This window comes from Sturnira hondurensis, unplaced genomic scaffold (assembly GCF_014824575.4).
Source record: "Sturnira hondurensis isolate 20B ecotype Veracruz unplaced genomic scaffold, ASM1482457v3 Scaffold0015509, whole genome shotgun sequence".
Taxonomy (NCBI): domain Eukaryota; kingdom Metazoa; phylum Chordata; class Mammalia; order Chiroptera; family Phyllostomidae; genus Sturnira; species Sturnira hondurensis.
In genome coordinates, this window is record NW_028088140.1 from 12,910,355 (window position 1) to 12,926,578 (window position 16,224).

General features: G+C 35.1%; 1 protein-coding gene across 17 annotated transcripts in view; it reads right to left on the reverse strand.

The window, feature by feature from the left end:
- The window catches only part of WNK1 (WNK lysine deficient protein kinase 1), a 148,974-nt gene that overhangs the window by 33,292 nt on the left and 99,458 nt on the right, over nt 1–16,224 (reverse strand). For 13 of the 17 annotated variants that reach the window (XM_037064803.1, XM_037064800.1, XM_037064797.1 and 10 more), the window contains 3 exons: nt 15,951–16,138; nt 7,563–7,646; nt 952–1,101 (listed from right to left, as the gene is read on the reverse strand). In XM_037064803.1, coding sequence (XP_036920698.1) covers nt 952–1,101; nt 7,563–7,646; nt 15,951–16,138 — 422 coding nt within the window. Of the gene's footprint in view, nt 1–951; nt 1,102–7,562; nt 7,647–9,710; nt 10,947–15,950; nt 16,139–16,224 lie in introns of all 17 variants that reach the window. The other 4 variants (XM_037064798.1, XM_037064809.1, XM_037064815.1 and 1 more) reach the window with 2 other exon arrangements.

A 16,224-nucleotide genomic window follows, 5' to 3' on the forward strand; every position in this document is an offset into this window, starting at 1 on the left:
CAGGACATATTTTTAAATATTTTTTGTCGAAATATATTTCCCAGATCATAATTGATTGGCATGTATGCTGTCACTAAATCTATGACTACTATTATAATAGTTACCAAAATTCAAATAAATTTCTTTCTTCCCGATGGAATTAGATTTTATCCATATTGCCTATAACACAGGCCTATAAAAGTAGGTATAATTACCATATTTCACTGATTCTAGGATGCAATCATCCCTTTCCACCACCTTGTCATTTTAACATTTGTGAACCTGATATATATCTTACAATTAATGGTGTGTCATTACTCAGTGATACATAATATAATGGTACATTTTACAATTGGTAGTATCTCAGAGCAATAACAGTATGACAGAAACAACACACTGTGCCAAAATAGAAGCACAACAAGACCCAGCGTTAAAGCTGAAAAAAAAAAGGCACTCAGAAGAGCACACCTTTATCTAATAGGGCATTTTTCAAGTGATTGGAAGACATCTTAGAAAAAAACCCATTCCATATAAGGAGTTTTTATGACTTACTGTCAGCAGAGGCAATGAGGGACAAAACAATGCATAAATCTGCATGAAAAAATAGTATAGCTACAGATCTGGATACTAGATATAGCTGACACAATTCTCAATAATGCCATAGGTTCAGCTACCAAAGCACAGTTACTTATCCATCAGTTCGAATTCTTGTTAAACTAATTTTAGACTAATAAACCTAAAAGTTAGGTTTTCAGATTGCATACTTTTTTAGATTGCCACTGCTCTCAGTATGTATCCATTTACATTAAGTAATGCATATGCACAAAAGGAGCAATTTTTCACTTCATTTTTTGCAGAAAAAAATAACCAACTTCAATATTTCACCATTAAAGAAGGTAGAAGCCTATCTGTAAGAAGTGACAGATTATGTGGAGTTCCCTTTTAACATACTTTTAGAAAGTAAGTATTTACCTGTTTTCCAGCTGATACTTGAGGCAAGACCTGTGGGGCTTGAGGCTGACTCGCTGGCTGTACAGTGGTAGCCTCGCTAGAGGCTGATGTCTGTGGAAGAGAATACTGCACTGTCTGCTGAGGAGGGGCTGTCTGCTGTATCCCCTGCTGCTGAGAAGAAAATATAATCATTCAGTTTTATCTCAAGTCATTAAGAGCCCGTTTTTGACAAAGTATGTCTGCCTAAGTCCTTCAGTATCTGTAAATAGTAATAATTTTAGTAATTAAGACATACACATACTCAAGTTCATCAACTCCCCTTTATATTTCTCTTTTCCTCTGGTGTTCTTTACTTATGATGGTTCCACCAAGAACCAATGTTTCGAAACATTAGTCACCACTGGTCCTTCACCCAACATTCCCTCCTGCCCCAAGAGCAGGTCATTTATAAAGTTCTTCAGATATCATACCCAAATAGGTCCTCTGTCCTCTCACTCATTTTTCCTGTTTCTTGGTATCAATTCTCACTTTGGTTCTCTATTAAAATTAATCCAATGGCGCCCTGGCTGGTGTAGCTCAGTGGATTGAGCACGGGCCTGTGAACCAGACGATCGAGGTTCAATTCCCAGTCAGGGCACATGCCTGGGTTGTGGGCCAGTTCCCGGCAGGGGCTAGTTCCCAGCAGGGGACGCACAAAAGGCAACCATACATTGATATTTCTCTTCCTCTCTCCTTCCCTTCCCCTCTAAAGATAAATAAATAAAATATTTTAAAAAATTAATCCAATGGCCTCCTTCAATCTTTTTTCACTAATTTATTTTACAAACTGTATAATTAATCTGCTTGAAAAATAGCTCTGATTATAACTCTAAAATAAGTGAGAAAACAAACCATTGTATTTGGAATTTTTGTTTTATCATTTACTAGCTGCAGTACCTTAGAGATCATTCATTTTAATGCCAAAATGACATGCCCTTCTTTGAAAATTAGGATACTGTCATTCAAATCAAAGCAGGACAAAGAGAACGACACTTGGGAATCAAACCATGTGCTGGGCACTCTGGTGTAACATACCTAAACTTAATGATGATAAATAATTGTACCCAAATCCTAAAATTTGTAATAAATTAATGACTCCCTTTTACGTAACAAAAATCTGACCTTTAGACGTGGCTCTCAAGACTTTCTAATACCTATAATTAACAAAAATATTAATACAAAAAATACCTGTTTGTAATAAATATTTTAACCAATACAGCAGATTATAAAGTTAAAGTAAAAATACCCCAAGCTCATTTTTCAGTGGCAACCACTATTAGTAGTTTGGTGCAATACCTCTACAAAATTAATTTGTATGTATAAATGGTCATTTACACACAAGCACATTTTAGGTATTTTGTTTGTTAAAACAAAAACATGCCCATTTTATAAATACTGTTCTCTAAGACATTTTCATTTCACTTATCAATGGTATCAATGTCCTAATGATGAATATTTTGGTTATTTTTTTAGCAAAATAAAATCACCAGTGGTCATGTTCATTTTATTCTTAATTATTTCTCACAATGTAGTCTTATTTCTTAAAAAAGATTTTGTTTATTTACTCTTAGAGAGATGGGAAGGAAGGGAGAAAAAGAGGGAGAGAAACACTGATGTGCGAGAGATACATCAATCAGTTGCCTCTCTCACGCCCCCAACTGGGGACCTGGCCAGCAACCCAGGCATGTGCCCTGACAGGGAATCAAACCAGAGACCTTTCATTTTGCAGACCAGAACTCAATCCACTTAGCCACACCAACCAGGACAATTACAGTCTTATTTTAACTTAAAAAAAAGGGGGGGGAACAAATTACTGCTGAATTATTTAAAATTTATTTTCAGCAACTAAGATATAGCATATGTGTAACAACTACAACAAAACTCTGAATGTAAGAAAATTTCCCCAGTTTCTCACTGAAAAGAACAAAAAAAACCTGGAAAACCTTTTTGGTCAACTTGACTATAATTAAGCTTTAAGGAATTTACATGAAAATACCTAAAATTATCTAAAGCATTAATTTATATACATAAGTAAGATTGTGTATTATATAAATATAGTAATTTAGAAATACCACTTTCCTCTCCACCATTAAAACTCTTCACATGTAATATATCAGTGTCTTTATCTTTAGTGGAGCAATATACTACAGTGTTCTGGAGCCTAACATAACACTTTCCTGTGTCTTGAAGTAAAATTTGCAGGGAGAGTTGTTTTTTGGGGGTATTTGTCATATAGATTTATATGCATGTTATCTTTGTATTAATTCCTTAAAGTAAATAAGTTGTTTACAATGACATATAAACCTCGAATAGTGCAAGTTTGACCTGGAATAGCCCTTCTCCTAAGAACCAAATCTATGTTTAGTTTCCTGACTTTTATTTCAAAACCAATTCTATCAGATGTTGTCTGTAAACATTTCCAACCACATACATTATTTTTAAGGTCCTTCCTTACATTTATTCTCACTGGTTTTATTAATAGTTTTTGGTTATTGTTCAAAATAAAGGACACCGAGAGACCTGTGATATGAAAGCATGATCAAAGCTTTAATGTATGGTGATTCCCTTCTTTACTAAGAGAAAAGGATAAATTTGAGAAGAAACCCCAACTTATATTTATTTGGGCATATGATTCTCTCTCTCTCTTTCTCTCTGTCTCTCACCAACACCAAACTCCATGAATGTAGAACGATGCTTACATCAAGATTTGGACACAATTGGCTCATTCCTTTTCTTTTTCTTTTGGCTGAGAATAATCTCTATTTTTATATCTGAGACTAATTCATAATCAGAGTCTAGTTCAAATGGTATCTTTCTCACAAAGCTTTCCTGATATCCCCCTTCCTGCTGGAAACTGAGGTAATGTCTTCCCTTTCATGCCATAACTGGGTAGCAGTTAAATGGTGAGTTGTGGAGTTGGACTACTTGGATTAAATTCTGTGTCTACCTCTTATAAGCTGTATAAGCTTGGGTAAATCACTCAGCTTCTTCAGATGTCATTTCAGCTTTCCCATCTGTACAACGATAGTACCTACACTTACAGGGTTCAATAAGGATTAAATAAAAATACAGGTTAATGTTTTGCACACTGTATATGATGTTGGCCATTATCCTCACTTGTTTTATAGGAGTTGACATATTTGGTCCATCTTGGGCCTCAGGGCCGATCCTCTGGCTCTTCAAAGCATGAACTCAATTAGGAAAAAACCTGCTTAATTAGCTGAGTGGGGATGCATGTTGCATGTGTATGTGTGTGTGAGAACAAAGATGAATAGTTTTACACACATAAACCCTCACTCTTTGCTTAAAATAATTGAGAGCCTTGCATGCCAATTGTACCTTAGAGCATCTAGGGAGAAGTGGCTCCTTTGGGTAGGCCAGCAGTATATGGTGATTATTTCTGGTATACAGTCACAATGGCTGATAATCAATACATCAGCCAACAAGGTACTGTTTAGCACAGTACCTTGGCACCAGCTTTGCTCATGAAACCAGTTCAAACGAGCCTATCCCGACTGTGTACTATCTGTTGGCCATGGGTACTAGGTTAAAAAAATATTCATGAACTTCAAATTGAACAGAAAATAAGAAATACCTAAAGACTCTACATATGACCTATAGACGAAATGATTAAGTAGTGTAGCTCATGAGCTTTCTGTGGAAACAAAGTTTTCTAGCAGGAAGAAAAACTCTTTTTGGCACCTCACTGAGATGCAGTATAACACTAGAAGGGACTCAATAAACAAAAACATGAAAAAGCAATCCCATAATTCATTGTATTTCAATAACCCGTGAAACAAAGTAAATTTCAGTCAAAGTACATTTCTTGACTCACTCTAATAAAACTAGACATAGTTTCCTAAGGGATTGGGACCTGGCCACTGTAAAACAAAAATTACATCTAAAAATAAGCTCTATCCATATAGTACATGAGGTTTACAATCTTTCTTTTTTATTTATGGAAGCCTCATACTAAAATAAATAAATGTAGCTTCTTGGGTACTTGCAGAATCTTAAGTCCCTAAAGAAGTTTAACAGAGAAGAAAGAACACTATTCTAGAAATCTTGAATTCTGCCTTATAATTTTTAGTTCTATCCACTTATAGGCTATATGACCCTAGAAAAAGTATATGTGGCTCAATTTTGTGACTCTTTAAATATCATGTTCTACTTAAAACAGGTCACAGCCCTGGCTGGTGTAGCTCAGTGGATTGAGTTTGGACTAGGAACCAAAGGATCGCAGGTTCAATTCACAGTCAGGGGACACTCCTAGGTTGTGGGCCAGGTCCCCAGTGGAGGCCACGTGAGAGGTAACCACACATTGATGTTTCTCTCCTTCTCTTCCCCTCTCTCTAAAAATGGATAAGTAAAATCTTTTAAAAAATAAAAGTAATTAAAATAGGTCACAAAATAAAAGTTATCTAAAAAATCACGAAAATTAGTTTTTTTGTCTCCTCCCCTGAAAATTAAGTTTGGTTGTACTGTTAGATAGACATTTAGTCATATTTTTCCCAGAAGAGTCAACTACCTAATAATCTGACATTTATAAAATTATCCTCCATTATTCCTACATACTTTTCTCACCACTGAACTCAATGACATTGTTTTATTGTCTTCTTTATTTGGCACTAAGTATGTATGTATGTGTGCTGAAATATAATAAGATATACAAGGTCTGTCACAAACAATGCCCCTTTTTTATTACAAAATCATAAGCATGTAGTTCTGTGACATAATAATATCACACTCAAGCACACCATATGACATTTTAGTTGAAATGTTCAAATTGCTGTCCATCTAGTGCAAGACATTCATGTACACACCAACCCCACTCAAGCAAGCCTTACTTATGGCGGACTCTGTATAACAAATTACCTTGAAACAGAAAAAAAAGAATACATACTTTGATTTGCTCAGTTTATTGGTGTTTACTCTGTGTCCAAAGACACACAAATTTAGAGAATGGTATCCATTGACAGTGCTCTGTCCTCAACCAGCTTTATACATCTTTTAATTTGATTTATTTTTATTTTTGTATTTACTGATTTTTAAGCAGAGAAAGTGGTGTGGCGGGGAGGCGGGGGGAGGACACCGATTTGTTGTTCTACTTATTTGTGCATTTATTGGTTGATTCTTATATGTGCCCTGACTAGGGAATTAAACCCTCAACCCTGGTTTGTAAGAACAGTGCTCTAACTGACTGAGCTACCTAGCCAGGACTTAGTTTGTAGTCTTATTGGGAGTTGTTAATTAAATTAAACTAGAATTTAAAGTTGACAAAAATACGACTACTTGCCCTGGTTGGGTGGCTCAGTTGGTTGGAGCACTGTCCCATACACCAAAAGGTGGTGGGTTCCATCACTGGTCAGGGCACATACCTACATAGTGGGTTCAATCCTCAGTCAGGTTGTGTGCTGCAAGCAATCAACAGATGTTTCTTTCTCTCCTCCTTCCATTCTCTTTAAAAATAATTAATAAAAACATATCCTGGGGTAAAAATTAAAAAAAAATGTGACTACTCAACTTAACTATAAATATATATATATATATATATATACATTCGAATACATGCCTGGAAAAAAGGACAGGAACAAGACAAAGCATATAATTCCCAGCCCTTAAATTCTATAAGATGGAGATGTTGATCACAAGGTTAAATGTATGTATAACCAAACTCATATTTCACAAGGAACATCTGATCTTAAATTAGTAAGTGTCTTATGACTACAGGATCACATGCTGGACCAAAAGCAGGCAGTTTGTAATAAGAGTTAAAAGATTTGTTATTAATTTTTTTAATTAATAGAAACAGAAGCTAATTTATAACTTGGTGATTCAAAAACACTTCCTAGGGAACTGCCAATGAAATAGCTCACTGTGAAGTTTTTATGACACATGTAGTAATTGTACACTTTAAAGTTAATAAATATTCCATTGTGCCCAAAAGCATTATTTCCATGCAAATAATTAACTAATATCGGCAATGAACTATAAACAGTTAATTTTAGAATTACCAGTGCCACTGTTAAGCACATCAGCATTGTACTAAATTCTTGAGTTCCCTGAACCTTTGGGAACAAACTCTCCTAATCACAAGTTTAAAAACAAATTTTTAAGTTTCTGAAGTAGTTGTTCTTGGGCTTTCATTCAGTGCTTTTTAGTATAAAGTCTGATATTCCATCCCACAAATTAGAAATAATTTGAAAAGAATGAGGTGTCATTAGAGTCCAGTACAATGAAAGCAATGACAAAATGCTCATAAAAGAACAAGTCATAAATGTAAGGAGAAACAAAACTGATATTCTTTGTATTATTAAGCTATGTATAGAATTTCCTGTTTAAGGCAGGTAAATTGTATCAGTAACAATGATTCTTTTAAATTTTAATCTGTGTCTAATCTAGTAAAGTGTTAAAAAAATACATTAAACAAGAGACTGTCTAAAATGTTACTGAACACAATGCATGTTATGCCTCTTGATCTTCCTTTCAAAAACTCAGCAAGCTATTTACATCAGAAATCTAATTCAAGAGAGATGTAAAACAATGTATTGGCTACAGCTAATCCATAAAACACAGCAATGAGTTGTTCTCACCTGCTGAGAATGTTGTATGGTTTGGGAAGATGAAACCCCTGTTACGCTGCTTGAGGATGGCTGACCCTGGCTCTGCCCCTGCACCTGAAGGAAAGAAGTAAACACAACAAATTAGATAAACCCTAAAGTAAGTATAGAGAGTTTTAGGCTTTTGCAATAAATATTAAGATCCTAAGAATTTGCTGAGTAAGATGAAACATTAGCTTGATAAAGTATATATGGAAGAGACTACTGGGGGTATCTTTTATAAGAAAAGGTTAGAGAAGAACATTTTCTTACCCCATGCAAAACTGTTGATAGTTAAAACCTAATCTACCACTTCTGCTCAGGCCATAATTTTAGCACAAATGTAAGATCCATAATAAAATTGTTGACAATGATCAGGAGGAAAAGTAATAAAACTATCAATGTAGGAAAAAAAATCTCTATGTGAACAATTAAAGAAAAAATTAAATAATTAGCATTATTTGATAATGCTAATTTGTTTCCTTTTGCTATCTTGTAGTGCCATTTGACTTTTATTAAAATTATGTAAAACATCATTATCATCATTAACTGCCTAGAGTAAGTTGTCAACCAGGGGCAATTTTGCCCTCACCTCGGGAAACATTTGGCAACATCTGGAGACATTTGAGTCTGTTGTAACTGGAGGGTGTGACTGTTACTGGCATCTAGTAGAAAGAGGCCAGGATGCTGTTAAACACCCTACAATATGCAGAACACTACCCAAAATAAATTATCCAAACTAAAACATCAATGGTTTTGCACAAGAAAACCTGACCTACAAAAGTCTTAAGTTAAAATGACTAACGTGAAAAGTGAACGCAGGACTTTACCTAGATGGTAAGTTAAAAAAAGAAAAAGGCCAACCTTTGCTGTTCCATTTCAGTTAAGAGAGGTTTCTTTGAAGATTACATGGATATGACATGACATTTCACTGCATCTTAACCACTAGAAGTGTTCATTCTTCTGTAATATGTCTGTAAATTAACTACCTGATATTTGAAATTTTATTTTGGAAAGTTTAAAGAATGGCTGGCAATACATTAAGGTTTACAGTATGGGCTGACATCCAGTGTAATGACATGAGTATACTGCATGCCCATGCAGTATCATTTTCAAGTTTCTGGATTTTTTTGCTCCTTGGTACTATTCTAAGTAACTGATAGTTTATGCCCACATAGGAAGAAAGTATGAAGAACATATAGTACTTTATTAAAAAGTGGAATGTATAGAAGATCCAAACAATGTCTTAAATATATAATCATGGTCTCCTACAGATTTTATAAGACTCAATACATTTGACAAAATGTATAAAAAATACATGGAACAGTTAATACTGACTCCATTTCTTGAATTCTATTATATCCATTACTTGGTCTTTACTTGCAAGAATACATAAGTTCATAAACTTAGATAACAAAATTTAAATTTGTTGCTGTCAACTCTAGGACCTGAGATATCTAATATTCCTTAGCTTGCACATATTATCACAAATTCTTAAAACAAACTTAAAAACCCCAACCACCCACACTAGATTCTAACTTAGTTGCTAAAAATTAGAATTAGTTTTATGGATCAACATTTTATTTGGACATATAGTGACTCATTCAATTGACGTCTCTTTAAAAAAGCATCTTCATTTTGTTAAGACAAATTCCTAAGATGTTTCTTTTCTGTCTTTTAAAATCCTTCCACACTAATGAAAATTCTGTGCATCATTAATACTAATTTTAAAAAAAGGTATCCTATTTTTTCAAACTGCCATGTTTATGTCTAGGGAGAAAGAAATATTTCACATTACTATTTGTAAACAATTATGCTAAGTCAGCCTTACATTGTAGACATTTGCATTTTCAGTACTGTTTTTAAATATTCTACATATGTATAGAAGTAACTGATTTTGACAACTGACTAAAATTCTAGTTTTTGTGTTCTCTTTTCCAAGGGTTTGTATTTATAAGTAAATTACACAGCTTCTCCCTCTTATTTTGGTCTTAAATACAATTAGTTTATAATACTCCCAAACAGAGAAACTCTATTAATAAAATTAAATAATATTCCTCATAAATGGAAAGGAGGGATAGAAAACTTAAATGTAATGGTGCATAGTAGGGTAGTTTGAAATAGTGGAACTTTTCCTATAACCTGTGGATGGAGAGCAGATCCTCCTGAAGAAAATGAGGCAGATAAAACCTGCTGAGATGTGGTTCCTTGGGGGAAACAGAAGAAAAGTGGGGATTCTTGTAACAATGTCTGAGGCAGATGGATAAAGGGTAATGAGACGTCAGAGCCAAAAGGTGCAGCTGCTCCCCCTGTAGGGGGAGGTGACTGAAAATCACTGGGGTCTGAAGAAGTAATTTGTGAGGAATCACTGGAATACTCTGGGCTTCCTATTGGCCAGTTCTGTCCGATAGGCTCTACCACAGACACGGTCAATTCTGGGGAACGATAATTATGCTGTTCTTCAGTCACAGGATGCAGGCGGCCATGTAATCCAACTGATGGAGGAGGTGGTTCTTCCAGATTCAAGTCCACTGCAACCTGTCGATTTCGGTAAATACGCTGAGGCAAAATTCCCCCTCCTTCTCCTGAAGAGGAGCTTGGAGTGTGAACATGAAATTCAAATACACGATTGCTTCTGCTCTCATTGTTATGAGTTAAGACAGCAGGTGCAGAATGAGGAACAAAGACAGGGTGAAATTTCAAACATGTAGCATCTGTACTGATAGGTGCAGAAATACTAGAGAGGGGAGATCCTGGACTCAATCCAGAATCTAATCTTAAATTCTGAAGGTGTCCTACCAAGAAAGCCTGTCCAGATGGAAATTCAAAGACAGAACTTGAGGTAGGACCCCCTTGTACCGGCTTCTGTTCAGGTATCTGTTTCATAGGACTTGACAGTACTGGTGAGTTATATGGAATACCCTCATACTGTTCTGCCACCTGGGCCTGGTACTGTACCCCAGCTACACACAATGCTTCCTGAGGAATAAGATAGTGAGCTTCTTCTGGAAGTACTAGTCCAGGTCTATAGTCACTGTAAACTTGAGGTGTTTCAAACATAGACTTGACCTGTATCTCACATGGCTCTCCAGTAATTCTACTGGTTGTAGTACCCAGCATAACTACGGCCTCTGGTGTCCAGTTAGTTGGGCTGCCACCAGGTGGAAGATTTTGGCCAACAGTCCTCAGCAGGGGTTGGAAGTGGTGAGTTTGGGCTTCCAGGAAGGAGGTGCTCTTACGCCGCTGAGAAATGGCCACCTTCGGTGAACAGGTGGGAGGTGGTGAAAAAGAAACTGGACGTTCATGAATAGTTGGGAAAAATATCTGTGATTCTGGGTATGTTGGGGTCCCCCCACACGGATGCACCATGGACTGAGGCTGTATCAACATGAATAAGACAAGTAATTCATACATTCATATGTGAAATTACATCTGACATGCACAACTGGGTAGCTCTGTGTAATCCTATGAAGTGGTTACACCAAATTTATAGTTAATAAAGAAATAATAATACTTGTAGAAATTATGTGCATAGTAAAAATCCATTAAATACATCCAGGGTCCATCAAATTATATTCTGTGGGACTCTGATTCAGATAAACACTGCTTTTCCACAACTTTCCTTTCTCAAAGGCAGTGGAAGAATTTAACTTTCTAAGTGATTATTCTATTTTACCCACAATTAATACGCTTACTTTTAAGACTTAATATAAATTACATCAATGGAAAAAGACTTTAAGAAAGAATAAGAGTTAAGGGAAGACAATAAAGCCAACAATTTTAATAATATAAGAAATATGCTTCAATTTAAGATGCTGCACAAAGTCTACCTATATTCTGTATTATTATCCTCTCCTGTTAGGAACTTCAGTGCCATTTTCTTATTAAATAATTTTATGTCTTCTAAGTGGAAATCAGAGGAGAATTTTGGTGGATAGTAAAAAATATGCAATCTGACTAGTGACAGTAATGTCTTTCTTTGATCTACCCTGAGCTTGATGCAGTTAATTTTACTACATAAAATGTGACAGAGCCCATATTACTGAATGTCCATTTTTCTGGTACTAGTTAAGAGTTGAAAAGTTTGGTGTTCAAATGAGACAAAAAGGATAATATAAATAACAGCTACCTTGATATAACAGCACTTTAGGGGGTTGCAGAAGCAGTTCAATATTTGACTCTAAACTTAGAATCCTACTTTACCACATGCAAACAGTGTACACTGTAATAATTCATTTTCATGGACTCTTTTGAGATCAGTTTCATTTTTTCAATAGGGAAGACCCCTATTAAGTTAGCAAAATAGCTCAATAGGTACTTCTTCATAACATCTAAAAGAGCGTTTCTATTAGTATCCTACAGCCATAAAACACTATACTGTTAATCATTCTCCTAGGTAAAACTCTGAAGATTTGGGGGTTGCTAGATCAGAGTTTCAACTAAATTCTCTATCTGGAAAGGTAACAGCAAGGTCCCAGTGTTTAAAACTTTAAAAGGCAGACCTTTTATAGACATTAATGGGGCCACAGAAAATTATATGTAAACTACATATGTGTTTAATATATTCATTAGAGTCAAGATTCTATCTTCATCAATCTAAATAAAAAACTTTCATGAAGGAACATTATGTTGGCCTTGTAGTTTGCTGCCACATCGTTTTAAACAGCTAACAAATTAAAACCAACTTTCACTCTTCAATTATTCTTCACTGACTATGGGAAAAATAGATTCATCCAGCTTCATTAGTATCTCTTTAGAAGAAAGTGAAGAGAAAGCATGCTTGGTTAATGTCTGGTAAAGAGAAAATTTGCCTTTGATTAAGCCAACATTGAGTTTAAAATTAAATAATACAAGTTCTTTACTAGGAGATGAAAATACAAAATTATACACATGTCAACGGGGGATAGGAGAACACTAAAAAAGCTAAATTTTATTGCACACACACCAATATGTGTCAAGGGTATTATAAGCATTCTCTCTCATTACCCCCTTGCTTTTTTTCCCCCTTAAAGCCTTATAACAAAAAAGTCCTACAGCAAGAACTGGTAACCTAAAGCATAACATATTACTGAGTTTAGTTCTGTTCTTTATTCAATTTTTATGAAATTACGAAAATTTTTATGAAAATTCTTTATGCCTGGATGTATTCATTGGTAATAAGTTTTCATTTGTCAGGAAGTTTATGGTTACACACAGTACTGACAAAGAGGGAAGGCAGGCTGGAGCATCGGTGCTTGCGCTGAAAGGCAGAGTGCATAGGCAGGACACTCCAATGCTTTACAAAACTTTTCGGCAAAAGTTTCCTTAGGGGCAGTCCGAAGGAGGGAAGGAGAAGGAGGTGCAGACAGCACTGGCGGTGGGGTAGAAGGAGCACTGGGAGAGATGCGGGACAGAGAGGGAACAGCAGAAAGATGGGGAACACAAACTAACATGCTACGGCCACGATGAGGCTAAACAGAAAACAAACACACGCATGAAAAACAGTGCTTTGAAAACAAAATAACCAAATGTACAATGGTAACAGGGCATAGTTGACGTCATAAAGAAATGTTGTCCCCTTCCCGAATTCTGCAAATCCAGTTTTTGTGGGAGAGATATAATTCCACAAAGCACACCTGGCAGATCACATTAATTCTCTCTACACTGTTGGTCAGGTACAGACAGGATTTAAAAAAAAATAAAGAACCATGATGATGATGATCAATGATCTTTCTAAATATTCTGAAATAACATGCATTGTTATGAGTGTACGAATAAAAATGAGTGACTGAGGTAGCAGGACAGGGTAAACAATGAATATTGGTTTGCAGTTTCTGTGAACTTCTAGAGATTAAACAAGAATGACCTACTAGTTTAATGTACATTATAAGATGTAGAAGATTTTAAAACTGGATTATTCTGCAGGAGCTCTGGAAGCCTCAGAAAAGGGTTTCTCAATTCTATTTTAGAAGGCATCAGATTTAAAAAGTTGTCGTCTCACAGTGTTTTATTTATTATACTTGCCGATCTTTATTTATAAAGGTAAAAAGTAATTTTCTAGTAGGAAAAGCATTAGCTTCCTAGCAGTAATTCATATAGATATAAGAAACATTCTGTATTTAATACTAAGTAGTCAGTGAAAAAATATCTTACATGCAAATCTCTAAAAAATAACTTAAAAATTTTTTTCAGGCATATCAGAGACTCAATTTAGGTTTACAAATTTTAAGGCACCTTAACATAAAGGTTATAATATAGCTACAAGGCAGTACATCTAATATTATAAAACTGTCCTTGGCAAAATTTTTATCTCCTTTCAGATAATTGTAAAATAAAACTAATTATATTTTATTTTCCAAAAATTAGCTGCATAGAATGCTTGGAGCCAAATTCGTGGACCATCCTATAATTACTGGTTCTATCTTCCTCCACCCTAGTTTCTCTTTTATTTTAATTTTTAAATTCCATTTATGATTGATATATTGTTATAAGCCACAATAAAATCTTCCTGGAATAAGAACAAATTATAAAATTCTTTGAAGTCATATGTATGTGTGTGTGTATGTACATATATATATACATAATATATATATACATTATATATATACATATATACATTATATATACACACACAAATTATATATATATAATTTATTTATCTTTAGAGGAGAAGGGAAGGAGAGAGGGAGAGAAATATCAATGTATGGTTGCCTCTTGTGAGTCCCCTGCTGAGAACTGGCCTGCAACCCAGGCATGTGCCCTGACTGGGAATCGAACCGTGATCCTTTGGTTAGCAGGCCCATGCTCAATCCATTGAGCTACACCAGCCAGGGCTGAAGTCCTTAATATTTAATAACTCTTCATGATTCCTACACAGAATACTGTCATTAGAAGGCAAGTCTGTCAGTAACAGACTGCTTTAGAGCACAAGAAATACAGCCATGTTTGTGGCCCAAATATTTAAAATATTCATAAATGATCATTCTATTTCCTTTTCTAAAGTAGAGACCCAATGTTTATAACCCTGTAATGGTTGGAGCCAAAATATTAAAAATAGTTTTCAAGATGTCTAGTGTGATGATCCAGAAAAAAATAAATTATAACAAGAAACCAGAAATTCTGATACATAACATTTGTCAGATTACAGAAATACATCTATACAGTCTATAAAGTTCTTCTAACCTACCTAATTATTTTAACTGTCAGAAAAATAGATTTTTAAGACATTAGTACACTAGTAGTTTTCTTTGTGTTACTGTGGCCATTCGTCTTCAGACCTAGCCAGTATAGGACTGATGAATGGACTTTGAAACAAATAAATACCTTTTATCCTAAGCTGTAGGATAAAAGACCAGAGCAAGCAAATGAATTTTCTTAACAGAGAAAGATTTAAATTTAATAAAGAGCAAGAGTTCCATAAAATTCAGATTAAAAGCTTTCTGAGAAAGGGAAAACTGCCTCTCTAAAGATCTCACTAAACAAGTGCTATACATTTGTTTATTCTCTAATTCTTTTTCAATTCTTTCCTGAGCCAGATGGTATATTTTATTTACCTCTGAAGACTTTAACAAAGGGTCACCAAAAGAAACAGGATATTATCTGATGATCTACTTTAACAAGCTTTCTATCAGAAGCAAGAGGGGCTAATGTAAAACATGGGGAAATAATGTATGTGTGTGTGTGTGTGTGTGTACATAAATGCATAAAATATTTCAGGAAATAATCTCCAAAAGTTGATTCTGAAAATAAATCAGTAAGAAAACAGATACCAAACAAAAGGGAAAGCAAATGAACATATAACAGGGAAGGAACTTGTGTCCAACACAGACTTTAAGGAAGAACACACATAGCAGTCGATGATTAAACACAAGCGCTAAATTAAATGGTCATTCAAATAAAGGATTCCTTCATTCTAGAGTACTTACATGCAGCATTCTATAATGGTCTGCAGGTCTTACCTGTGTTTTATACAGTAATAAATCTTACAGAAAATACTTAGTAATTCTTATAATAAGTAAGTTTTTCAAATTCTCTCCTCAGCCCCAACCCCAAAACATTTGTATATCCAACTTATGTTGCTCTGAACAGTTTCAACTCTAAAGTGCTAAAGAGAGCATTATCTTTAACCAGCAGTCTAAATCTTGTACATAGCTGAACATTCTAAGTGAAGAAACTAATTCCTACATATGTATTTTTACCCTATATCTATATCTAATCTATCCCCTACTCTGCTGAAACTACTCTAATTATACTCTATAGTAAACCTATTTCCTTCAGAAATGCACCATTTATATTTTCTACTTCAGACTCATGCTGATACCTGGATACTAGAAAGAATTTGAATTTTACCACATTATCTATTGGCTCTCATGTAGGCTTACACTCTCTTACACTGTTACTTACCATACTTGCTGGTGGATAAACCCCATGGGGCTGAGATTGTGTTTGGACAACAGAAGCTGTGTGCCCTGGGAGTGTGCCAGTAGAATGTGCCTGTTCATGTTGGGAACCGTAAGAAACTGTCTGTTGGCTGCTCACTCGAGATTCTGTGAAGACAGAAGATCCCTGACCACTGTCAACAGTCCCGTCAGCTGGAGAAATGAATTGTCAAAAAAACAGAGAGAGACAAACCATAAAAAGGAGGTTCACATTTTCCCCATCACAAACAGCATTAAAT